The sequence below is a fragment of the Galeopterus variegatus genome, unplaced genomic scaffold, assembly GCF_000696425.1.
Source record: "Galeopterus variegatus unplaced genomic scaffold, G_variegatus-3.0.2 Scaffold773, whole genome shotgun sequence".
NCBI classification, from domain to species: Eukaryota; Metazoa; Chordata; class Mammalia; order Dermoptera; family Cynocephalidae; genus Galeopterus; species Galeopterus variegatus.
In genome coordinates, this window is record NW_007726884.1 from 399,793 (window position 1) to 425,531 (window position 25,739).

Here is a 25,739-nt window from a genome sequence, read left to right on the forward strand (position 1 = left end):
CTTCTTGCTCAAATTAAACTTGTTAAATTTAGATTGCCTAAAGTTTTTCTTTTAACAAAACCAATTTGTCCCTTACTGGCACTATCCAGCTATGTATTTCATATCTACTATGAAACCTCAATCTTATATATCTACATACCATATTATTGTTACATATCATAGATGAGACACATATTATGTTATTTCTTAGCATAGATAAGATACACATCTTATCTCTCATAGTAAACTGGAAGATCACTCAAGAGCATCTTGACCATCTGCATAGCCCCCTGCAGGGCCTTGCACAGTGCCTGCTACATGACTGGTGAATAACTAAATAAATGACGGCCAAATGAGCTGTGCCAGGGAAGACAGCAGAAGACAGGTGGCCGGGTTATTTTTTGTTTTTTAAATGCATGTTGCTTGCCAAACTACAATGAGGCAAATTATTTAGGAATTAAACAAAATGTCTTTGTCCCTGCTAGTCAGAAAGCAAAAAAGAGGAAGAAACAAAGCAGTCAGAATACATGGTCAGACACTAAAATACCAGAAACATGCAGTGTTCACTGAGCTACCTTGTGGTTCAGATAGGGGGAAAATGGGATGAAGATGGGATACTTTAGTTAGCTACAGTTCACAGTCTGCTTAATTAAAAACACTACAACAAAAGTCCTATGCCTTAAACTGTCTGAATATACAGCTACTTCCTAGGAGCTTTGCTTCTCTCAAGGAATACCACAATGTTTTGCTTGCCTGCCTTTCATGTAGCAATCATCATTACAGCAAAAATCTTATTCTCAATTGATTCTTGCAACATCTTTATGAGGTATGTATCACTCACCCCATTTTACTTGTGAGAAAACTGAAATGTATAGAGGTTAAGTAACCTGCTTGATGTCACAAAATTAATGAAAGTTCTAGGGATTTGAACCTAGGTGTGCCTGACTCCAAAGACAATCATGGTCATGGCTAGGCTATAATGCCTCTGATTTCTTACATTATTAAAGCAGTGGCTTGTGGCAAGAGGACGAGACAGGTCAGGGTGATTCTTCCTTCCTAGTAACTCTCACAGCTATTTCTTCTTTTCCAGCTCTACTGACACCACCTTTACTTCTGTCAACTGTATTAGCCTCACATCTGGCCTCCTGCCTTCCAAGTTCCACCCTGCTAGTCCATTCAGCATTCCACCACAAAGCTGGAATGGTCCAAAACACAATTTTGATCATGTCCTTCTGTTTGTTTCCTTTCCCTGTATCCCAAAGGTCTGTGGAATGAAGTCTGAACTCCTCAGCAGGGCACTGGAAACCATCACCATCCATCCCAACATACCTTCCCACTCTGCCTTCTGTTGAGCCTTCATGCCAAAGTGGTCTATCTACTTCCTGTCTCAGAAACTCACCTGACTCTGCTGTTTCCACTCAGCTTACCCCCCAGCCCCTCTCTGTAAGTGTTCTCTCTGCTCTCTTTGTCTAGATCATCCCTATCATTTTCAAGCCCTGTCCAAATCTCATCTCCTGTATCAGCTCGGCTAGGAGTGAGTCTTCCTTATCTCAATTATTACAGCACATTTTATTGGCACTTTGGATTAGGAATTTGCTCCCTGCCTGGCACTTTTTGTTATCATGTGGTCAGATCTTCATATATAAATGCATTATTTTTCCTAAGAGAATACAGTCTCTTTTAGCCAGATACTGTCTTTTGTTTCTTAGAATTCCCCTCTGAGGGTAGTAGACTGTGTCCTGAATATAAAAGATACATGATGAGATTTTTGAACTGTGAAGCAAGCCAAATCCCACACCCTGTTTTCTATAGCTTTTTTCCCTCGGGCATTCTTCAAAAAGGACCTGTGATATTAGAAGCTGCACTGAGACAAAACTTCATTAAGAATATTATTAAAATATTAGACTATGATATTGGCCTTAGGGTTCCCCTCCTAAAAGCGTCTGCATTTTAATGTAAGTCTTTGAAGCCTTAACTAAAAATAATAATTAAGGTTTATATAAGGTTAGGTACCATGGAAGGGCCACTTGGGGAAGAGGTAGAGCTTTACAGCAGTCTTAAAAATCACACCACAAAAGCAGCTGGACACCTCATCTGCCTTCTATATTCAGCCATAAAGTGCTTCCAAGCACATGCAGTAACTTTAAAAAGTTTTGAACCTAAGCCAGCCATTCTCTCTAAAACAGTTAAAAAATAATCACAGATTATCTTATACCTTCTTCAGAGGTATTGTTCAGCTTAAATATTAAGTTTGTAAAACCAGAAATAAATTTTGCAAGTGATGTTTTTCCCATTTTTGTTGTTGTTGTTGTTATTTCACTCTCTTCCTTTAGATTCTATTAAAATGCAGACACTTTTAGGACTATGAGCTCCTCAGGGACTCATGCTGTGTCTCATCCCCAGTGCCCAGCACTGTGCTGGCATGTGTAGGCACTCAATGAAGCTTGAACAAACAAACAAACAAACAAAATGAAGAAATGGCTCAGGGATGGAGTGAGGAAAGCAAGTTAGAAAATATGCTATGCCGGGCCGGCCTGTGGCTCACTCGGGAGAGTGCGGTGCTGATAACACCAAGGCCCCGGGTTCGGATCCCATATAGGGATGGCCGGTTTGCTCACTGGGAGAGCGTGGTGCTGACAACACCAAGTCAAGGGTTAAGATCCCCTTACCGGGCATCTTTAAAAAAAAAAAAGAAAGAAAAGAAAATATGCTATGCCGGGCCGGCCTGTGGCTCACTCGGGAGAGTGCGGTGCTGATAACACCAAGGCCCCGGGTTCGGATCCCATATAGGGATGGCCGGTTTGCTCACTGGGAGAGCGTGGTGCTGACAACACCAAGTCAAGGGTTAAGATCCCCTTACCGGTCATCTTTAAAAAAAAAAAAAAGAAAGAAAAGAAAATATGCTATGCCAAGCCCTTAAAATCAATTTTTTTTTTTTTAAGGAAAATGTCACTTGGGGGCATACATAGGTCTCCAGTGCCACCATAGTTCACACTACAGATGTGTTGAGCACAAATATTCCCATCCACGTATGAGGAATTTTGATGTCACAGTAAAACTATTCCTACCGCAACTGATTTGAGTAAATCTGAGATTCATAGGATTAAGAAAGATTCTTTTAAGAGCTCAATATAAATGATTCTGTGAGCCAGTCCTCCAAGAAATGAAATCTTTACATTACTGAATTTGCTCTCAATCCTAGGAAAAAATATCAAATGCACTGTCCCATAGATTGGCTCATCTCTAAACTCCTTTGGGAACAAGCTAGGTACCTTACACTAATCTTATCATTGAGGGTAAGTGCAAATGGCTAATCCTTCTGAGAGAGGGAGATGGATATATACAAACAAAATCCTTCCTGGAAAAAGAACATTACTAGGAAACAACAACAACAACAAAACCACTTCAGAGCTAAAGCTATGGTTTTAATTGATTGGTTCCCATTCAACAGAGAGTAAGAGGGAGACAGGTGTCAGAAGTGAGTATCACTAAAGCACAGGGAATGAAGCTCAAAGACTATCATTTTTAGTTCACTACATTGACTTACAAAATAGAGTTTTAATTCTACCAAAAACAAAGTTGAGTGGGGACACACAGGTTTGCTTGCAAGGAAATTCATTGTTTTCTCTCCATTTCATAGGTAAGTGCCCAGAGGAAAACCTGCCAATGTCATGGAATGAAACACCAGGGTGAGGGGTTTATCCTATTCTCCCTGAACTCATTTTGGAGACATTCTCTAGACATGTTTTTGATTTGTGGATGTTACAAACCTCTGCAGCAGCCGAGCTCCTTCCTACCTCCCTGCCTTCTAGTTCTCCATCGTGAATGCTCCTCTCTCGTAGTCACGCAGATTTGAGAGGGCCCTCAAATTCTCCTCCGTCTTTCTTTTTTTTTTTTTTTTTTCCTTTTTGTCTTTTTTACTGACCGGCAACAGGATTGCAACCCTCGGTGTTGCGCCCGCACCGCGCTCAGCCAGTGAGCGGGAACCGGTCTCCACATGGGATCCGAACCCTCCGCGGGAGCGCCGCCGCGCTCCCAAGCGGTGCACTCTCCAGTGCGCCACTGGGCCGGCCCTCCTCCGTCTTTCTATAATCAACAGTGCTCATGGTGATACTTCTGAAGTAAGAGATTCTTAGTAAAGCAAAGCAATGAAATCCGGATGCTATTAATCCTCTTCTTACCTTGTTTTATTTTTTCTCCCTTCCCTTTTTCTACTTACTCCCTGGGGTCCAAACCACTTCACTGAATCATTCATTTATTCACTCATCTGTTTATTCACTAATCCCCTCACTCACCATTTATTCTTTATGTAGTAATTCGTTATCTCAACTGTTCTCATTCATTCACTCAGTTTCTCACTCTCTATCTGTTCTTCATTTTTCAAGCACTAATTTTTATTATATCTTACAAAAGGTACCAAACTGTGATAATTAGAAATAATAATTAACTATAGTTAGTAGAGGTGGAAAAGGGGGAGAGGAAGGATGATAGAGAGTAACTGGGTAAGGGACACAAAAAGTAATTACGATTTGTAATGATGAACATGCTAATAATACTGATTTGATCATCACATACTGTACACAAATACTGATAGTCAACTCTGTACCTCATAAATATGTACAAATAAAAGTAATAATAAAAAAAGATAATATAGTCATGTTAGGCCGTTGTCAAAAAAAAAAAGCAACAACAAAAAGCTGGTCCTTTACTACAAACAGTTTATGAAGTGCTGGTCCAACAAACACTGCATATCTGAAAGTCAGAACTTCAGAACCAGACCTGTGTTTGGTGCTTTCCCTTTGTCACTCCAGAGGGAACCTTATTTTCTGCTCCTCTGCTCATAAACCTCTCTGCTTCCTCATGCTACAGGTGCAAACAAAGGTGAGTTCAGAAAGAATGCAGTCAGCTGCTAATGCTTGACTCCATGCTGGGTACTCACAGTATTTCAATTCTTCATGGGTAGGACACCACAGAATTGTGCCCACAAGAGAAAGAAGGACCTTGCCACAGAGCCTATTAGAAAAACTCCTTCAGAAAGTGCAATACCCAGTCTCTGTTGCCTCACACTCTCCAACTTCTGACTCCTGGCTAAGAAAATATTAACAGGTATTGAGTCATTCTATTGAAATTCCTAAGTCTAAAAGTACAAGCCCCAAGATACACTTGACACACCCAGTTCACAAAGGTTACAGTATAGATGAGAAACACTGCAGGAACATGATACCAAGTAAAGCAGTAGTTCCTGACGCGGAAAGGAGGAAAGTAAAAAACAGCTCCTTCTACAGTTCTGGATGATTACCACCCATGCCACATACTATAGGGCTGGCCCTTAATGCGCAAAGCATGCTGGATACATCTAACATCTTTATTTTTGCCTTCTTGACTATACTTCATTGATGTAATAACAACATAATTATAATGCCACCAGGATATTCCCAATTATCTTTTTTCCTGCAAAATACACCTTATTTCATTTAATCTCACAACTCCTGGTTTACAGATGAAACCCAAAAGACTTGTCTGAGGCCACACAAGGAATGCAGAAAACAATGAAGATGCAAATCATGGAAGTTACATATTAGCCTCAAATTGAGGAACAGCAGGAGGATACCCAATAGCCCCACATGGTCAGGAGGAAAATCAGTTGGCATAAGGGTAGTGGCACCTCTATCCTTCAAGTCCTTTGAGAGGGAATGAGTTCCTGGAAGAAGGATGGGAAGTTTGACCCACACAAAATTGTGCAATGAGCTAAGTTTGTCTCTGACACCCCAGATGTTCTTCTTTCCCCTTCCGTGGCACTTGCTCAATCTTCTCTCAGCTGGTCAGTGCTCTGGTGCTCCCCAAACCCATCAAACTCTTAAGAGCTACTCTTAGCTCCTTAGTGGTGAATCTAAATGACTGTGTTCTTTCTCCCAGAGTTTCTAATATTTTAGATCTCATCTTTCCTTATGGAAGGAAAGTCCTCATCCCACCAGGGCCATTACAGGCAGCTGGTAAATGGGGAGTCACCAAGGGGAAAGAGGTAGGTGTTCCTTGCACCTTTTCCTGGGCTTCCTAAAATACCTATGTGTATTTGAGAACCTATCCTTCCATTTATTGAGCACCTACTATGTGCTATGAACTGTGCTAAGAATTCTAATTCACTACCTAATTGAATTCTCAATAATCCTGCTAGCAAACTGTTATTATTCCCATTTTATAGCTGAGGAAATAAAAGCCCAAGAAGTTAAGTCAATACTACTGCAAGGTCACAGTACCAACTAGTGGCTCTCAACTGAGGTGTTTTAACCTCTGGCCAACATGGCCTCTACAGATATAACAGAACATTACAAATAGTCCCAGAGGGAAAACACTATAGCCTACCATTCATGAGAAATAAAACCATCCCTCTCCAACTGAGATATGGATAAATAATGGGTACGCTAATAGAGTCAGTATTCCATTATCCACGTGACATAACTTTATTCATATTTGACTCTGAAATGCCTATTGGTACTTATATTATATACCTTCCCCCTACCTGTAAACTACATATTTTTGTTTGTTTGTTTGTTTGCGGCTGGCCACTACAGGGATCTGTGACATTGGTGTTATAAGGCTGTGCTCTAACCAACTGAGCTAACTGGCCAGCCCTGTAAACTATACTGTAAATATCCCAGCTCCCCAGGTGCCTCAGCCTCAGTCCCTAATGCAGTGGCTGTCCCACCAGCAAATTCATCAACTTTATCCCAGTTGAGGACTCTGAATTGAACTTTCTTCACTGAGGAGCTAGAGATAAAATGCAACTGCCCCTCCCACCAAAGTAACAACTATATACCCTCAAGGGTCTGACACCAATAGGAAGATATTTCAACACCTAGAAGCTAATCAACATGGCTCAAAAGGTTTGTGGCAACACAGCCCCACAACTGGCTATTTCTTAGGAAAGATGTACAAATGCACATTTTGATCAGCCAGATGGCAACATATATGGAAAACACCAAAAAAACAGGATTGAAGTTTTGAGTCAAATCTGCATCTTTAAGAGGCATTTATTGAATATCTACCATGTGCCAGGTATTCTGTGCATATTACCATGAATCTTACCATAGCCTTTTGGGTATACATTATCATTCTTATCTATAGTTAAGAAAATAGTCTCGGAGAGGTTAAATAACTTGCCGCAGTCAAATGGCTAATAAATGGCAAATTCAGAATTTGAATTCATGTCTGTCTGGTTCCTGTTCTTGAGCTTCCTCCATTGCACCAGGCTGTTACAATGTGATTCCTTAAATGACTTATTCTCCTACATTCATTTTAGAATATTTCTTTATTCTACTCTAAGGAGAAATCCTTAGTACAAATAAAAAATAACTGATATGGATTGTGTCCTCCAAGTTTTATGTATTAGTAACTTGATCCCCACTGTGACTGTTAAGAGGATGGGAAATCCTATTATGGTAATTGCAAGGTGAGGCCCTGAAGAGGTGATTAGATTCTGAGGACCATGCCTAGTGAATGGATTAAAAATGGTGGTCATGAGCATGGTTCTGAGGGCTTTAAAAGGAGAGCACATGAGAAGCTATCTCTCTCTCCGCTCTGTCATTTTCTGCCATGTGAGACCCCTGCATTGCCTTAAAGCCACCACCAAAGAAAACCATCATCAGATGTGTTCCCTGGACTTTGGATTTCCCAGCCTCTAAAACTGTAAGCAATAAATTTTGTCTTCTTACAAATTATCCAGTTCCATGTATTTTGTCACAAGCAACAGAAATGGACTAATACAGAAAATTGGGGTCAGAGAAGTGGGGTGTTGCTTATGACAAATACTTGAAAATATGGAAGTGGCTTTGGAAATGGGTGTTAAGGAAAGCGTGGAATAATTTGAAGGAGCAAGCTAGAAAAAGCCTAGCTGCTAGTAGGAGTTTAGAAGACAAGAAAACCAGGGATAATTTGGAACTTCTTAGAAATTGGTTAAATGATGGTGAGCAGAATGCTGATAGAAATATAGGCAGTAAAGGTATTCTGAGAAGATCTCAGATGTAATTGAGAAGGAGCTTTTTGGAAACTGGTGCAAAGATCACCCTTGCTATGAACTGGCAAGGAACTTGGCTGCATTGTGTCCAGGTCCTAGGACTTTGTGGAAGTTGGAACTTAGAACTGTGAACCAGAGTATTTGGCAGAAGAAATTTCTAAGCGGCAAAACATTCAGGAAGCCACAGGGCTACTTGCAACAGCCTATGGTCAGTTATGGGGACAAAGGCATGATGTAAAGCCATAAGTTAAAAGGAAAGCAGAGTAAAGATTTGGAAAATTGGCAGCCTGGCCATGTTGTACAGAAGCAGACAGCATTTTCAGGAGAAAAATGCAATGGTATAATAGAAGATTGGTATGGAAGAAAGGGATTATGAACAGAAGGGAAAAAAGACCTTGAAGGCATTTCAGAGATCTTGGAAGCTGCATCTTCCATTACTGGCCCAGAAGCCTAGGGAGACAGAATGGTGTTGGGGAACAGGCCTGAGGCGCCCTCCACAAGCTCATTGCCCAGGGCCACCTTGGGAAGCTGCTTCTAGCACCAGCACCCCAGGTGCTTTGACTGCTCCAGCTGTGACTAAATTGGCCCCAGGTGTGGCTGGGCCCACAGCTTTGAAAGATAGAAGCCAGAAGCTTTGGTGGCATCCACGTGGTGTTAAGTTTGCAGGCTTGCAGAATGTCAGAGCTGTGGAGGCATAGGAGCTTCCACCCCAAATTCCAAGGAAGTATGGAAAAGGCTGGCGGACCAGGAAAAGATCTGCTGCAGGGGTGGATTCACCACACAGAGCCTTTGCCAGAGCAATGCTGAGCAGAAATGTGGGGCTGGAGGTGCAGCAGAGAAACCCCATCAGTGCCATGCCTAGTGGAGCTGTGAGAGTGGGACCACTATGAACACCCCAGACCTGTGGAGCTACCAGCATGCAATGCCAGCCTTCAAGAGCTGAGGCATGGCCTAAGACCATGAAAGCCATAGGAATGGAGCTGCCTAAGGACTTGGGGACCCAACCCAAACACCAGCGTGCAGAGGATGTCAAATATGGTGTCAAGGTACATGATTCACCAGCTTTTAGATCGAATGCCTGCTCTGCTGCTTGGGACCTGTTACCCCTTTCTTTTGGCCTATTTCTCCCTTTTCGAATGGGAATATGTACCCTATGCCTGTCCAACCATTGCATCTTGGTAGTAGATAACTTGTTTTGATTTTACAGATGGGACTTTGAGACTTTGGACTTTTGAGTTGAAACAAGTTAAGACTCTGGGGAATGAATGTATTTACCTGTAAGAAGGATATAAACTTTGGGGCCAGAGGCAGTATGATATGGACTATGTCCCGAAGTTTTATATATTAGTAGCTTGACCCTCACTGTGACTGTTAAGAGGATGGGAAATCCTATTATGGTAATTGCAAAGTGGGGCCCTGAAGAGGTGATTAGATTCTGAGGACCATGACTAGTGAATGAATTAAAAATGGTGGTCATGAGCATGGTTCTGAGGGCTTTAAAATGAGAGCACATGAGAAGCTATCTCTCTGCTCTGTCATTTTCTGCCATGTGAGACCCCTCCATTGCCTTAAAGCCACCCAAAGAAGACCCTCACCAGATTTGTTCCCTGGACTTTGGATTTCCCAGCCTCTGAAACTATAAGCAATAAATTTCGTTTTCTTTATAAATTACTCAGTTCCATGTATTTTGTTATAAGCAACAGAAATAGATTAATACAACAGCTATTGCTGGTGCTGGAAGAAATTACCACTTAACATTTTAATTTTATTTAAGATTCAGATTTGTTAAAAATTTGGAAGTTGGGGAAGAGTAACACTCAGGCTTTGTCCCCATCAGGATCCAGAATTCTCTTATACACTGTCCCCTTCCCCATGCCCATAACGCCAGTCCTGCATTTTGCCTGCCACTTTGCCCACTTAGCACACTAAACCATAATATCTACATGCTGCAGTTCTCCCCACAGGCTCAGTCTTACCTTGGGCTTGCTGGTGCTGCATCTTCTTCTGGCTCTTCGGTAACACCAGCCAGCTCTGGGGCAAGGAAAGCATCTTTGTTGACATTATTCACCCAGCTTTCCTTTGCACCATTTGCTCTTTCCTTGCTCTGCTCAGCTGAAACAGGAAACAATAAAGACAGGAAGGTTATCTCTCACCTCCATGACCTACAATTCTCTTATCTCTCTTATCACTGAAGGCTTGAAATTGGAGGCCATCCAAGTGCCAAGGTAATCACTGAGTCAAAGTACTCAGGATCAGAATTACATCTGTGAGAGAAATCAGCAGATTTCCATGACATTTAGCTCCCCCCAAGCAGAGTCTCCTGAGAACATGGGTGTACCTTTAAGTGTGCAGGTGTAATGTGTGCTAATAATTTTATGTTGCCTCGGCATCCATTTTTAAATACAAGTTTAACTTTCTCATACCAGAAGGAGAGCTCAGTCACCCTTGAGCTACCAATACTACCAATTGAGTTACCAATACTATATCCCATCAGAATGGCTCCAGCTGGTGGCCAGAGATAAAAACTTACAGGCATGTCTCCCACCTAGCAGGCTGGGCTCCCTGCTCTCCCACCACTTCCTTTCAAGAGAATATTCACACATTCGCCCACAAACTTAAAGTGACCATGCCTCAGCCACAGTGTGATCTCCTGGAACTAGTGCTCGTTTACTATCCTGTTTGGATAATGGGTCCCTTCTCTCTCTCTCCTTGCCTGTGCTCCCCAAAATGTGTGTTCAGTCTCCAGGTGTGGTGTGTAAGTACCCCCACAGTATCTGTAAGTATGGAAAAACTTTTAAACTTTCACATTGTGGTTGTGTCATTGAATTGGTGCCCACAATCTGATCCCTAACCCATGCAGATGAATCCCCTGCTAGTGTTCTTTTGTTCAGGCCTCTGGTGGCTGCTGGGGACCCTAGCTACCAGTTAAATTGGTGAAGAAACTCAGAGTTTCATTCAAAACAGGAGGTAACTCCAGAGACCGCTAAAACAAAATTCTGAACACCTCTAGGTTCGTCTGACATGAATTGGGGTCAGGACCAAATGTACACAGCCTGGGGATGCTCAGGGCAGGAAGTCCTCACCGGGACAGAAGCACCATCATTACGAGGCATTGACTGGACATCTACAACATGCCCAACATGATGCTTGGCTCTGGAATACAAAGGGGAACAAACAACTCTAGTCTAGAATGTCCCTCTCCACTGCCTCTTCCACCTCCCCCCAATCTCTACACATCCAAATTCTACATAGTCCTCAATACCCAGCTCAGATGTCAGAGCTCCCTTTTCGGGAAATAGCCTCTTTTGCCTCTGAAGACCCAGGACTCTTTCTTTACCCGAACTTCTCTGATAATATGCATCAAGTGAGTGATGACTAACTTACCAGGCACCAATGCTGAGCCCTTTGCATGCATTTTTCTATGAGGTGGGAACTATTTTCCAAGCTTACAGATTTGGAAATTGAGGATCAAAGAGTTCAAGAAACTTGCCTAAGACCACATAGCCAGTAAGTGCCAAGAATACATATATTAGTGTTAAGAAGTTGAAGCAGTACTGGGGCTCTCAAATTCCAAATACATACCAGGGTGGAATCCTCCATAGGTCCCTTTATACATAAGTCTAGTTTCTTCAACTGCAAAATGGAGTCTACAGTACTAGCCAATACCCGTCACGTTTTCTGAAGGTCTGAGTGGTTTTAAAAAGCTAGAGAGCAGCAAGCAATACATTGTACATACTATGCAGGCAGCTCTTATCTGCAAGGAGTGTGACACTGAGTCAGAAAGACTTTGAAATCCCAGCTCCGCCATTTGCCAACTATACGATCTTGAGCAAGTTACTTCTCTGAGCTTTGTATACCCCATATATAGAATGGTGAAAATAATACCTACCTTATAAGATTGTTTCTACAATTAGAAATAATAAGGAGTAGATGCCTATCATCTATTAGATGCTTAGAAGGTGATAGCTATTTTCCTTATTGATTATAGCCTATCCACAGACAAGGGCCTACACAAACTAATCCGGAGTTAGAGGGAAGGCACCCAGTAAGACTTTAATAAATGCAACAGAATTCTAAATAAGCCCTCAAAATATTGCCTTTATAGTCCCTTAAATAATGTACTTCATTGATTAAAGAAGTGTAAGATGTCAAGATCATTGAACAGGGAGGCTGATCTCTTTCTGTCTAAACCCGTTATCCATCCAAATCCAGGGCAAGAGGACTTTGAGCCTGAGGGCCACACATTAAGCAAAGCATACCTCAAAATGATTTCCCTCAGCAGATTTCAGTAAAGATTCTGATACCCTTCCCTTCTCCCAACTCCTCCTTCAAAATGCTGGCTGTAAGTATAACAACCAAATCAACTCACCTGCTACATGGAGCCTCTTCTTTCGCATGGATGCTCTGATGATATCTGCACCATGGATTTTGTCTCTGTGCCTTTTTGCCTTGGCTTCATAAAACCATTGGCCACTCATATTCTTCAGCTGCTGATCATCTTTAATTTTTTCAGGCAAATGTCTACAAAAGGAAAAGAGCTTTACTTTGCTGAGAACTCACAGTAAATAAATGAGTTCATTGTGACGCTGCATAAAAAAAATTTGTAAACATACTGCCAAAATGAAGCTCTCAAGATTTTAGAAGATCCCACAAGCCTCCCAGATGACTAACAAATGTACGTTCCCCTTTGACTACAAAGTCAGAAAAGCCAAGGCCAACATTTTTTAAAAATTCAAAGGTTCTATCCATGATCCCCAGAAGATGCCTGAAATTTCTCAAGAGCAGATTCATTTTTTGGCTGCAGTCTTCTCTGTTCTCTGTTCAAATGCAAATACCCTAGGGAGGGATGATATACTAAGCTTCCCTAAGCCTCAGTTTCCTTATGTAAAAAGGAGTTAATAATACTAACCCACTAACCCACTTCATGGAGTTGCTATGAGGATTGAATAAGCTAATGCATGTAAACAGCCCTCTCTGCACATGCCTGGCACCTCATAAACCTTCGATGAGTAACTGGTGAGGTAGTTATCAGTTCATCAGTTCTCTCTACTTCAGTGTAATGAGTTTATCAGAGACTTCCCTGGAAGCCTGTTGGGGACAGGGGAATGACGCTCCTGCTGCTTAGTGTTAGGGAAAGGAGCACAAAAAAGGCAGGCTGGAATCAGGGAAGACCAGATTTGAAGAGGCGGATGTGCAGGCAAGTTCCATTTGTGCAGATACTGCTTTTAAGCATTCCACAATCATCTATGCTCACTGAAAAGCTAAAACCTAAAGAACAAACCAAATACTGCCCTCCTAAAACTTCTCTAATTTACACTGGTTGGAAAAACACGGTTCTAATTGACAAGTCTTTTAACCTCTGCATCTCTCTCTCTATCTCAATAGAATGAGAATCCCAAACTCTATTTTTTTCTTACTCATAAAGATGTATTTAAAGTAAAGTGTAATAAAAGCCCTAAGGAAACTTTGAACTCTTGGAATATAACGTGCTACATAAATTCAAGAGGGTTTTATGATTATCATTCAAGCTAATATGCACACTTCCTAAAGCAGCAAATCTAAGTGTTTTAGCCAGAGAATGTGAATGGGCCATGGTGGTAGCAGAGCTGTGTGAGGGCTGCACACAGGTATACCTGGAAGTGGGGAAAACAGGGGCGGCAGTTACCCCAGATCTAGCAAGACTGTCTCCTTTCTTCCAAGTGTGCCTGGAAAGTATGCTTCCACCCAGACTCTGCTGGAATCTCCTCTCCTCTACCAATTACCTAAGAAGAAGTGCCCCTATCCCAAACATGTCCTGGGCACACATTGTCACAACAGCCCATCTCCAAATCCTGATAGGGACAGCATCATCACTTCATGGTTCTGAGTCACCAGAGAGATCATGGTTCCTATTAAATGTTTCCAGTGGTTTCTCATTGCTTAAGCCTTTCAGCAGAGCACACAATCCCTGCTAGGCTGCTGGTGAAGCTTTTCTTTCTCCTCCCAAAATGATCAAGTTTGAACTCAGAAGAGAGAAGTTCTTCCACATCTCCCTGGTCAGACTGTAAGCTCCTGGGGGCAGGGCCTACACTCAATACATCTTTGCTTAGTATCTGGAAAATAGTGGGTATTTAGGCAGTGCTTGCAGAGTGAAGGAATATCATTCAAGACCCTGACCACCTGGCTTCAGGTTACCTTTTTGGATTCATTTTCCAGCATTTATTCTCATACCCCACTTACCAGCATATTTGACTTCTCACTGTTCTCCAAACTGCTCTTTTGTGACCTCTGTAGACAGAGGCAGGAAGCTGTGGCAGAAAGGCTGTGGGCTTTGGAGGTTCCCAACATTAGGTCCAAATTCCAGCTCCAACCTTTTCTAGATGTGACCTTGAGCAGACTACCGAACCCCTCTAAGCTTCAGTCTCCTTGTTTGTAAAGGTAGAAAAAAATGAGACCTACCCTGCAGGATTTCTGGGATGACTAACTGAGGTTTTTACCTAAAAGTACCTAACAGAGCCTGGATCTTGGTAAGAAGCAATAAATGTGAAGTTTCTTGAGATGTCTTTCCCTCATTTCTCTGTCCAGCACGTTGCTCCTCATCCTTCAGATGCAGCTCAAGCATCAGCTCACTGGTGAAGCCTTTCCTGATTACGAGGGCACCGTTAGTTTCCTTTCCCATGCTTCTCCAGCACCTCTACTGCAGCACTTACCACACCATGTTCCAAGGATCTGTTTGCACATCTGTTTCACCCACTAATTTGTGGATTCTGCAAACTCCTTGAAGGTGAGAACTACATCTTAATCACCTTTGTAAGGCCAGCACCTAGCACAGAGCTGATACCCAACAACTGTTTGTTGAGTGAATAAATCAGTGAACAAGTAAATGCTCAGCAGCCACCCCAGTCTGAGTCAGGCACGAGATAAAGACGATCCTGTCACTGCTGAGGTTAAGTGAACCACACCCCATCACAATGGCAGTGCCTTCTCCTGATGAGGCAGGACATTCACATTTCTCACCAGAACAGGAAAAAATGTCACAAAATATGATATCAGTCAGCATTACTGCTGAAGGAGACCACAAACCCTCGTAGCATAGTAACTCCTAATTTCTCTTCGTGTTATTATTTATTTTTATTGTTCAACTGAAAGGCACTTTGCAGAGGTCTTTGCACAACTCTTGATCTGCTTCTGACTAAATGACTGTTTGTAAGACCCGGATCAATGCACAACGAGAACAGGCCATATAAGTCAGACTCACTGAAACACACAATCCCTGAAAAGGCTGGTAGCCATTATAGTAAAGAAAGGGTTTCTGGCTCATTTTTTTATGGGTTTTTTTTGTGTGTGTGTGTGGCTGGCTGGCATGGGGATCTGAGCCCTTGACCTTGGTGTTACCAGCACCATGCTCTAACCAAGTGAGCTAACCAGCCAGCCCTCATCTATTTTAAAGTGGCAAAAGAATGGTAAATTCTTTCAAATTTAATAAATACTGCTTACATTATTTCCTAACATGACTATTACTGCTGGGCTTAATTGTCAAATTCTCTTACTGCTCTAGAGCAGAAACCCTCCCCACAACTCTCCCAATAAAACAAATTCAGATTTCTTTCTCAAAAAAATCTCATATTTATGGTCAATAATGTTCTGTGCATCATATTAACATCTGTGCATAAAAAGTCATACTCGCATGCTTAAATATTGCTTATTTCATTCTTCACATATGTTCATAAAACAAGCTTACATAAGCTTTTAAATAAATGTGGTCTCAAGAACTGATTTAAAAAAAAGATCAGTTTCTCTTTTTTTACCTTAGTCACTACAATATTCTGTAGATGAATCCATGTGTGTGACATCAAAGTCCAAGTTTTGTAAAGATGTGGCAGTTTAAAAAATCCCACTATCTAGTGGTGCCATTAAAATCTCCTCTACCAGCCCATGATCTCTCATTTTTCCTCAACTCGAATTGCACCAAATTAGTATTTGATTCTCTAATTGTTAGGCCATCTAGTTGAAGTGGGAAAAGGGTAAATTTCCTGGGACTGACACTTTTTGCCCTTTACCATACTCTTTGCACATATATATGTATTTAGTAGGAAGCTGAATATAGAGAACATGCTCCATAAGCACCAGTGGGCTGGTGGACAGGAGCGAAGGCAGAAGAGCACTCAGCCCAGGGAAGACACCATCCTGGCAGCCTCCCAGGCAGAACATCCTGGTCATTCCTCCATTCCTTTTGCTAACACTTACACCGCATCTGCTTTGTACTGAACCATGCTCTTGGCCCTTAACATGCATCGCATCATTTAATCCTTACAATTTCACCATGATGTACAAAGAATTTAGTCAATCGCAAAAGATTGCCTCCTCTGTATGTTAAGGCCATATATAAACCTGTCTAGTTATTTATTCACTCACTCCTTCACTAATTCACTAAAATGTCCCAGGCATATGCTCAGAATCGTGCATAAAAAATTCAATCTACAGCACTAATTGCCAGGGTCAACTCCTGTCCACAGCACACAGAGTGTGAGCACTTGCAGAGGAGAGCCCGGGAAGCAGAGACGCCCTCAGGCTGGCTTTAACACTTTCCCTCAGCCTCCCGCTTTTTCCCCTTGCACTCACATATGTACATCCCAGCTTCCAGCTACTCAACACAATTAGTCAAAGGCCCAGCATCATAGGCAGGACCTGGTTGGTATTACCTAGTCAACTGTGGATAGTAAGGATTACTAGGCTGGCCAGAGAGGTTGATCCTCCAGCCTTTCTCTTTTTTAATCCCCCAGTATATTCTGTGCAAGATGTTTAGATTGTGTGATTTGAAAGTACTCTTAGATGTTTGCTTTGAATGTGAGAGATGGAAGGGGCCTTGGATAGTTAGAAATGGCTTCACTTTCTAGATGAAATGATTGAGGCCCACAGAAGTTAAGAGGCTTGCCCAAGGTCACATAGAGCTGGGACTGGAAGCCAGCCAAACTCTCAGCCAACTCTCTTTCCATTACCCGACTCTGCCTCAAAGAGCCAAATATAGTTTTGGTGTCTAAGATGGTGGTCACCCTTCCCTCTTTCTACTAAGGGACTCGAAGTTTGATGGAGAATCTGAAAACAAACATGTAAAAATGAAATAAACTGCAAATGTTCCTTATAGTGGAAAGTGAGAAGAAACGTGTCTCTTGTATTGTGGACACATCATAGATCCCCACAACCTGCTGAGAGAGGCAGCCCAGTGTGTGAGAAGTGCACAGGCTTTGGAGTGGGAACAGCAAGGCTCCAGTCATGCAGGGCACTTACTCTCTTCAACCCTATTTGCTCATTTGCTAAGTGAGTTCAGCTACACTGTTCTGAGGATGAAATGGGATAACGTCTGTGAAGCTCCATGTACAGTGCAGTCCCTTCACAAATGTTGGTTCCTTTCCCCTTTGCTTTGGCAGAAAACATGACCAGAGGTCCTAGAAATCAGTTCTTCAATGATAACTGCCTTCACTCAAAAAGAAACTAGGTCTTAAGGAGGCAGCTGAGAGTCATAAGATGTGGTGGCGGTTGAGATGGTATCTACTGCAAAAAATACCCATCACTGTAGATGTGGCAGTGTGTATGTGGGGGTGGGAGAGGTGGTGCTGATGTGTGCAGTGACTTCCTGCTGGCAGCATGACACAAAGACAGGAAACGCCACCTCTAGACTGTGTCATTTTCAAACCATAAAAGACTAAAATTACACATGTGTATGTATGGTGGTATTTCCTTAAAGTGGTGGGAGTGGTAAAGGAAAGGGGGAGAGGGAGAGACAGAGAGCAAGGGTGGGAGAGAGAAAAAAAAAATCCATCGTGATGTCTGCTTCACTGCTGGTCTGTGAAAGTTCTCCACCTGGGAGTTAGGGAAGCAAGCTGGGTAGAGATACAGGTTAACCGGACCCAGCACTTGTGGCTACAGGCAGAGAGGCAGCGTAAAAGACAGTTGTGGTGGCAACAGTGACCTGGAATTGTTTTCCTCTCAACTGTACCCCTGAGACACACAGTGGATATTTCCTTGAGTTCAAGTCCATGTTCAAGCATTAACAGGTTGAGTGATGTAGGAACTGGACACTTCCCCTCTTTGACACTCATTTTTCCCATCCATAAAATCAGAATGGGGATAACACATAAACTGAACCATCTCCAAAGTGTCTTGAATAAGCTTGGATGTAAACAATTCAAAGCACTGAACACACTAGGAACGGCAAACAGATTTCAATGTGAATGCTAAATCTCATCTACAGCCATACTGAAAAGGATTCTGAAGCCATGTCTGGCCTTGTGGGCCACAGTGCTATAACCCACTCATCACGTCCTCATGGCTACAGGAGGCTTATACTCCAAAGTCCACAAAGAACTGGCACTTGAAACAACAATCTGAAGTTCAACGGTAGGTTTGCTTTTCAAATGATGTTTTGCTTAAACTAATATTATAATTATATAATGTATCTATAAGCCACATACCAACTAGAAAGAGGACCAGGTCATTGTAAAATCATGTTAGGGAAACAAAATCGAGATTTTAAATTTCAAATTGGCAATACATTAAATGGATAAAGGTCATTAGATGATAGAGTCCTTGAGGGCCATGTTTTCAATCACCCTAGAATTCCCTTCACATCATTGCCTAGAGCAGTTCCTTGTAATTAATATGTGCTCAATTAAACTTCACTGCATTAAATAATTAAGAGTTTTAGATGTAATTTCCTTCTAAGGAATCAGACTACTAAACAGACTCTTCTGTACTTTTTAGAGGCAGAGGTGGAATGGTAAATAAGGGAATTAAGATGTATCCATCACCTATTATATGCTAGGAAGATTAAGAATTATTTAAGTTAATCCTGACTTTAATCTTTTGAGTTTAGTATTATGGTCATCCGCAGTCTCTGAGGCTCAAAGACGTTAAGTAATTTGTCCAATGAACCACAGTTGATTAGTGGTAGGGGTGGAATTTAAACACATGGTAATCTTGACTCCAACATCCATGCGGAGGAGCTCTTTCCCTGTGTCATGATCAAACCCTTACTGTTCCTTTCTGAGAGAAGAGTAGCAACAAGTAGCCTGGGGCAGAGAGAGCAGTACTGGACCAAGAGCTTTTCTTATCATGGCTTTGGGACTGACTAGCTGTGTGACCCTCAGAAAGTCATTTCTTCTCTCTGGGCTTTACCTTATTTATTTGTAAAATGACTGATAATGGACCAAAAAATCTCCTTTCCAAAGCTGTCAGGCTATAACTCTAATGGAAGAAGCCAACTGCTGAGGGATAGTGAAGGGGCTGATAAGCAGAAGCCCATGGAGTAGCATTTTCAGAGACCAGAGACCCAGTTCCGGTTCCACCAGCCCAGCAGCAGAACAGCCTCAAAACCACCCCCACAAGTCCCTTCAGTCCCAAAGCAAAGACGGGGTCAGAGCAACTCCGCCTCTTTCAGTGTCCACAGGCCAGGGCCCCATGCCCATCTGCCCTCCCTCTGTGCACAATGTCACTCCTCTCCTGCTCCTGGGTTCTGGAACTGCCCAAGGCCAAGTCCACATGAGGTCCTTGATGCCTAATTAGAAAGTCCCCCAGAGAAGTAGTGGTGATAGGGCTTAACTTACACCAGATTGTTCACCACCCCAAACCTTCTTCAAAGCATTTACATGCAGTCTTCAAAATCTTCAAGGATTTGTATTATCTTTTAATTTAATTTTTTCACAAACTTTTTGAAGTACCCTTATATTTACACAAGCAAAAAACAGGCGCAGCACCAACTACAGCTGCTGGGGCACTCTCAGAAACAGCAGAGGAGAATCTGCAAAACTACTATGAAGGAACTCACAGCACTTTTTCTGTAGTGCTGGAGCTTTTCTGTAGCTGTAGACTGGCTGGGGCCAGAGGAAACACACATACACCCCTCACATGGCTCAGTCCCAGGCAGAACGTTGCACTTGTGAGGATATTTTCATCAACCAACACAGTGACCAAGAAACACTTGCACTCTACTCAGACAGAATCACAGAACTACAGGGAAGACGCAGCAGCCTGGAACCCCAGGTGCCAAGAAAATATAGAGGAGAGGGAGGGAGGGTGTTGTAACCTGGCTGGCTAGAGAGGCAGAACTGCAGACCATAAGTCACACCTTGTCAGGGGGAGACTCAAAGGTACCCCCATCTCTCTAACATTCAGTCCCATGTCCTGAGGTAGGAAGAGGGGCTTGATCAGTGGAGTACCGGCTCCTCTGCTTTCTTCCCAAGTCTCTCTATATGGTCTTCTGAGAAGATAAAGGAACTCCCACTTAACACCATGCTGGAAGAATCAATTTATATTTTCTCTATGTTGTCCCCTCCCCTTATTCCTAAATGGGTGGAACAATCCCTGCCTTGCCAAATCTCAGGGTTGCTGTGAGAAACATAAGAGGATAATGTTCATGAAAGGGCTTTATAAACTGTGAATGGGTAAAGGATTAATGCCACCAAGTAGCTCCGATTGTTGTATTAGTGTCAGTCCTCCATTTCTCTTGGGGACACTGCTCAAGGCACACCACTTGCCGACAATGGAGAATGGTGCCCCGTCCAGGTGCATGGAGCACTGCAAGTGACTTGTAGGGAAAAGCATGATCCCTACCACCTACAGCCACCACCTGTCACTATCACAGCTCAGTGTCCTACCTTGCACCATGACAGCCACTCTTTCTCCATTGCCAGGTCCCAGGACGGCCTGTCTGATACTGTTTTCTCAGGGAGAGGAGGTGGAGTTGGTGAAGAGCACCTGAAGACCAGGATTTGATTCTCACCTCTGACACATATGAGTTGTGTGATCTTGGGCAGGTCACCTTACTTGTCTCAAGGTCAATTTCCTCACACATCACATAGGATAATTATATCCTACCCAACCCCCAACTGCACAACAGTATGTGGGCTCAGAAGAAATAATGGGCATGTTAAGCCCTTTGCAACTTGTTAAGCATTGTTTATATACAAGCTATCATTAGCAGCCATAATCAGACATTCTGTAGTGCTTGAAGTGAATTTTAGCATGTTCTTTTATAAAGCATCCATGTTCAACCAGGATCAAAATATGAGAAATGGTGCAAATAAATCCATTCTTCATAGTCTTTGTGTTGTAGGAAGTAAGAATATGGCTTATGCTCCATTTTGGTAATTCCTGGGATAGGGACCATAAAATGAATACCACTAACTTAGATTCAGGAAACCTTTTGCTGCCTTCAAAGCCCATGAGTACACAGTCAGTAAAAGGCAAGGCCTGGTCTAAGCCCAGTTCTTCCGCATCCTGGTCTAGTGCTCTTTCTACCACAAAGGTGAACGAAAGTGGGAGGAATGTTGACATGGAACATTTGGGTTCCGCCCAACAAGGATAGTGTGTCAAAGTTGCCACTCCTCTTTATGTGACTCAAGTCAAATGAAAAATTGGCTCAGAGAGTACTTTTAATTGTGCTATTAAAACCAATTCCAACATTTCTAAAAGTATGCAGAAATGTAAGCTACTTCTCAATCTATTTTCTTTTAGAAATTTTAAGAAATTCTAATTTGCTTCAAAACTTAGTTAAAAATAAGGTAGATTCAGTTTTTAAAAAGTGGAGTAAATACACACTCCACATATGCATATGTAGATGTATGTATGTGTTTGTATATATTTCATTTTTCACTTGGTGTTTAATAAGTTAAAAGAGTTTAGTTAAGGTTTTTAATCAAGACCTTATTTCTGGCAGGAGTCCAGTGGGATAGATTAAGAGACACCAAGGAAGAAAAAAGTTCTGTCCAGGAAGTAAACCTAAAATTGGAACCCATAAGTTAAGGCTCCAAGTCAGAACTACCACTTATGGTTGGGAAAAAAAAAAAAAAAAAGGGAACCCATAAGTTAAGGCTCCAAGTCAGAACTACCACTTATGGTTGGGAAAAAAAAAAAAAAAAAGGATCCTATCTTTTTACAGACCACCCCTTCCTTCCCTCACACCTCTCTGGCCCCTTACCTGACTCTCTCCTCTTCGGCCCTCTTCAGGGCAGCATCCCGCTGCAGAACCTTCAGGATGGCCTCTTGTTCCTCATCGGTCAGGAAGCTTAAGTCAATCATTTTGAAAAGTGTACACAAAAATAATAGCAACAAACTGTAGCTTAAAATTCTCAGGGTTAAACAACTAAGAGTGCAACCAGGAAGATTAGAAGATGCAAAATGAAATGAAATAATATCTCATTCCGTTCTGCAGCAAAAGTCTTGTTCAGGCTAAGCAAAAGTTTTGGGTGGCCGACAGCAAAATCCTAAGCGCCCTTTCCCATGAGGAAGTCCTGGTCCGTGGGATGACGTTGAGAAGAGGCTCTCAGAAGGATGCTGCATTCCTTGCCAGACAGGTCACTTGTTCCTCCAGTGGCACTCCTAGCACATGCTGTCCTTGGCCCAGTCTAAAATACAGTTCATTCTCTCTCCACCCTTGTCAGCTCAATGAGAGGCAGCAGCATCAGAGCATCATCAACCTGAGGAATCAAGAGACAGCAAACACCAGGCAGTGAGAGGCAGTTCTTATAAGCGTTGTCCATTATTACAAGATTTTTAAATGACCATGTGAGATGGTCTCTGAGATCGGGGAAACCAGTTCTGCAGGCTTCCTGAGCAAATGGTAAATGGGTCATGAAACATGCCTCAACCCAATTTCAGACCGCCAAGATGGAGAGCATGCAAAAATGCCTGTCAATGTTTAACAAGCCACCTGAGAAAAGGATGGTTGCAAAAAGGAACAGGTTCTTTTTCTGAAAACTCCTGGAATGCTTAGGCTAAAAAGTCATGCTAAGACCAGAAGGATGTGATTCCAGTTGTCAAGTGACTATGGATAAGAAAACAGAAATAGAAATGTGAAGTGCACACCTCTTCACAAGTAGAAACATTCTACTGGAGCACAGATGTACTTCTACTGGAGTACATCTGTGCTCTGAAATGACAGGAGGACTCGTTTTAGGTAGAGGTGCTTTGCAGAATAGTGGGAATTGTTACTCTTCACCCCGTCCCCCCGCCCAGCTTTGCTGGGCCTGGAGGAACCTACTAAGCTTGTCTTCCTTCATTTCAGAGGGGAAAGAACAGTCACTCGTGTGTGTATATAAACTGGGGGAAAGGAAGTGGCAAAATTTCAAAACACCCCACCACCCAAAGTGAGCTTTTTTGAGCAGCACCGTGGGCGAGAATCCTATTTTCTTTGAGTCATCTTAAACACATGTGTAATGGGAAGGAGGTGAGACATGAAGAATGCCACAGCCAGATGGGACTTCAGAGACTGTCTATGCATGGTTGAGGCCCTTTTAACAAGTGCAGGGCTGCACATACCATAGATACTAAAACCACGTGTTTAGTACATTTTAAAACAACCACAATTAAGAATAAAATAGAGTGTGTACACTAGTGAGTGGATTATATGAATAAATTCCTTGCCAAATAGAACTACTGGGAAGTGCTCCCTCCCCCACTTGCAGGCTATAAGCCAGTACATTTTAAAACAACCACAATTAAGAATAAAATAGAGTGTGTACACTAGTGAGTGGATTTTATGAATAAATTCCTTGCCAAATAGAACTACTGGGAAATGCTCCCTCCCCCACTTGCAGGCTATAAGCCATCAGGCAAGTTGCCTGCTGTGCTGAGGCTCACCTGTTTTCTTACCTGTGCTTCCTTGACATTAGGACATGCCTCATAGGTAGTAAGGATTAAATGAAATAGTGAATATAAAACAGTGCATACCTTGCATCCTGTACCAAAAATAACTACCAAAAATATATCTAGCTTCCTTTCTGAGTTCACACTTTTGTTCCATCCAGCTGAGTAAGATTATACTTAGTTATATATTTTCCTTTTCTCTTACGTATTATGTCTCTTTCTGATCTCCGTTAAGTACAAACTTTGTAATCTGATGACCTTTATTTTCCTGTAGTTCTTTGTATATTGCCCAAGTGACTACTTAAATAAATATGAAGAAACTACTTCATTTTCTTTTTAAAATCTGAATGCACTTACATATGTTACTACCTGCTTGTTCATCCTGAAAACTATTCATCCTTCGAGATGGTTACCACCTCCTCGAAGCCTTCCCCAACTTCCATAGCCAGAGTTAAATGCTGCAATAGATTCAACTATTCCTAACTCTTCACTTCTTCCCTGTAACAGAACTATACGACCAAGGTCCCACTAGAGTAAGCAGAGTATTCACCCTCCTTATGTTGGGCTCTGACTTGCTTTGGCTAAGGGAATGTTAGCACATGTGACCCAAGCATAGGCTGTGAATGTGCTTGTGTTGCTTGAGTTGGCTTCTTGTACTCCTGTCATGTGCCACTAGAAGAGCTTCCCCTAGGTACCCGTTGCCTCTTCAATCTGGGTCCCAGAAAGAGAGATACAAGAACAGACCTGAACCTGATCACCTGCAGCGGGGCACCCCAGCTGACCTAGACATGAAAACAACAAATACTTATTTGTTGTTGTAAGCCACTGAGGTTTGGGGGTTGTCATGCAACATTTCTGCAGCAGGAACTTGACCAATACAAAAGCTTTCTCCTCCATACACACGGCTGTAATTGACCTCTCTTAGTTTCTCCTACTTGACTGTCAGTCTCTGAATGTGAATAAATAAAATGAATAAATGAATGAATGAACCTAATCCAAATATACAACACCACCAAGAGATGGCTACATCAATTTTTTCTTTTCTTTCATGCACAGTAACTTCCTTAGACCTCAAAGGCTGGCAAGAAATAGATTTAGGCCACATTCTGGAACCTGCGTCCCTCGTGAGGCCTTACACTGCCATCTGGTTCAATGGGAGATTGTTTTTAAGTTCAACGCATAGGGGGACAGGAAGAGAACAAAGGAGAAAACAACTGAAGTTGTCTGGCAGTAGTAATCAGCAGGGTTGCTAAGGGGGAAATGTTGGTTTCCACACCTTCAAGCATAACTACAAGGTGTGATTCTGTGTAAAAGCTTCTAAGGGTTAACAGTCCTCTGGCAAAGGACAATGTTCTCCCTTTACAGATAAAGGAATGAAAAGTTAGAACCCTTTTTCCCTAATTGGGTTGCCAAGAGTCAGCACCCAGTTAGATCACAGGAGAGCCCTTAGAGGGCAATCAAGACTCTTCAGTACTAGGCACTCGCCCAACTCCCAATATTCTGGATGCTGTCTAGCATGAGAGCTAATTGAACATTTCATTCATTTATTTGACAACTATTTATTGAGAGCTTGTCACTTTTCTAAGCCTTGGAGATGTAGCAGCAATGAGTAAGACAAAAAAACACTTCCTACGTTCATGGAGCTTACATGCCAATAGGAAGAAATAATAATCAAACTAAATAACAAAAAATAAAGTAATTTTTAAAAAATTAAATTACATAACATGTTGGAAGGTAATAAAAGCTATAGAGGAAACAAAGTAGAGAAAAGAGGAGAATAATAATGTGCGAGGAGTTGGGTTTTAAAGACAGTAGTTACGGGCCGGCCCGGTGGCGCACTGCTACAGTGCGCCGCTTGGGAAGCGCGGTGGCGCTCCCGCTGAGGGTTCGGATCCCACATACAGACTGGTTCCCGCTCACTGGCTGAGCGAGGCATGGGAGCAACACCGAGGGTTGCGATCCCGTTGCTGGTCCCGGTCCGGTACGGGTGCGACACTGAGGGTTGCGGTCCGTTGCCGGACATGAAAAAAAAAGACAGTAGTTAGGGTAGGTCTCATGGAGAAGGTGACATTTGAATGAAAAGTTTAGAGATCAGGAAACAAGCCACGCAGATATCTGAGGGTCC

General features: G+C 42.3%; 1 protein-coding gene across 4 annotated transcripts in view; it reads right to left on the reverse strand.

The window, feature by feature from the left end:
- Window positions 1–22,398, reverse strand: part of SYTL2 (synaptotagmin-like 2) — a 62,421-nt gene extending 40,023 nt beyond the window's left edge. The window contains exons 1-3 of one of the 4 annotated variants that reach the window (XM_008572288.1): window positions 21,948–22,398; window positions 12,363–12,514; window positions 9,970–10,105 (exon numbers count right to left, since the gene is read on the reverse strand). In XM_008572288.1, the coding sequence (XP_008570510.1) occupies window positions 9,970–10,105; window positions 12,363–12,514; window positions 21,948–22,048 (389 nt within the window). In that variant the 5' untranslated portion in view covers window positions 22,049–22,398. Of the gene's footprint in view, window positions 1–9,969; window positions 10,106–12,362; window positions 12,515–21,947 lie in introns of those variants that run through there. The other 3 variants (XM_008572284.1, XM_008572287.1, XM_008572285.1) reach the window with 3 other exon arrangements.
- Window positions 22,399–25,739: the final 3,341 nt, after the last annotated feature.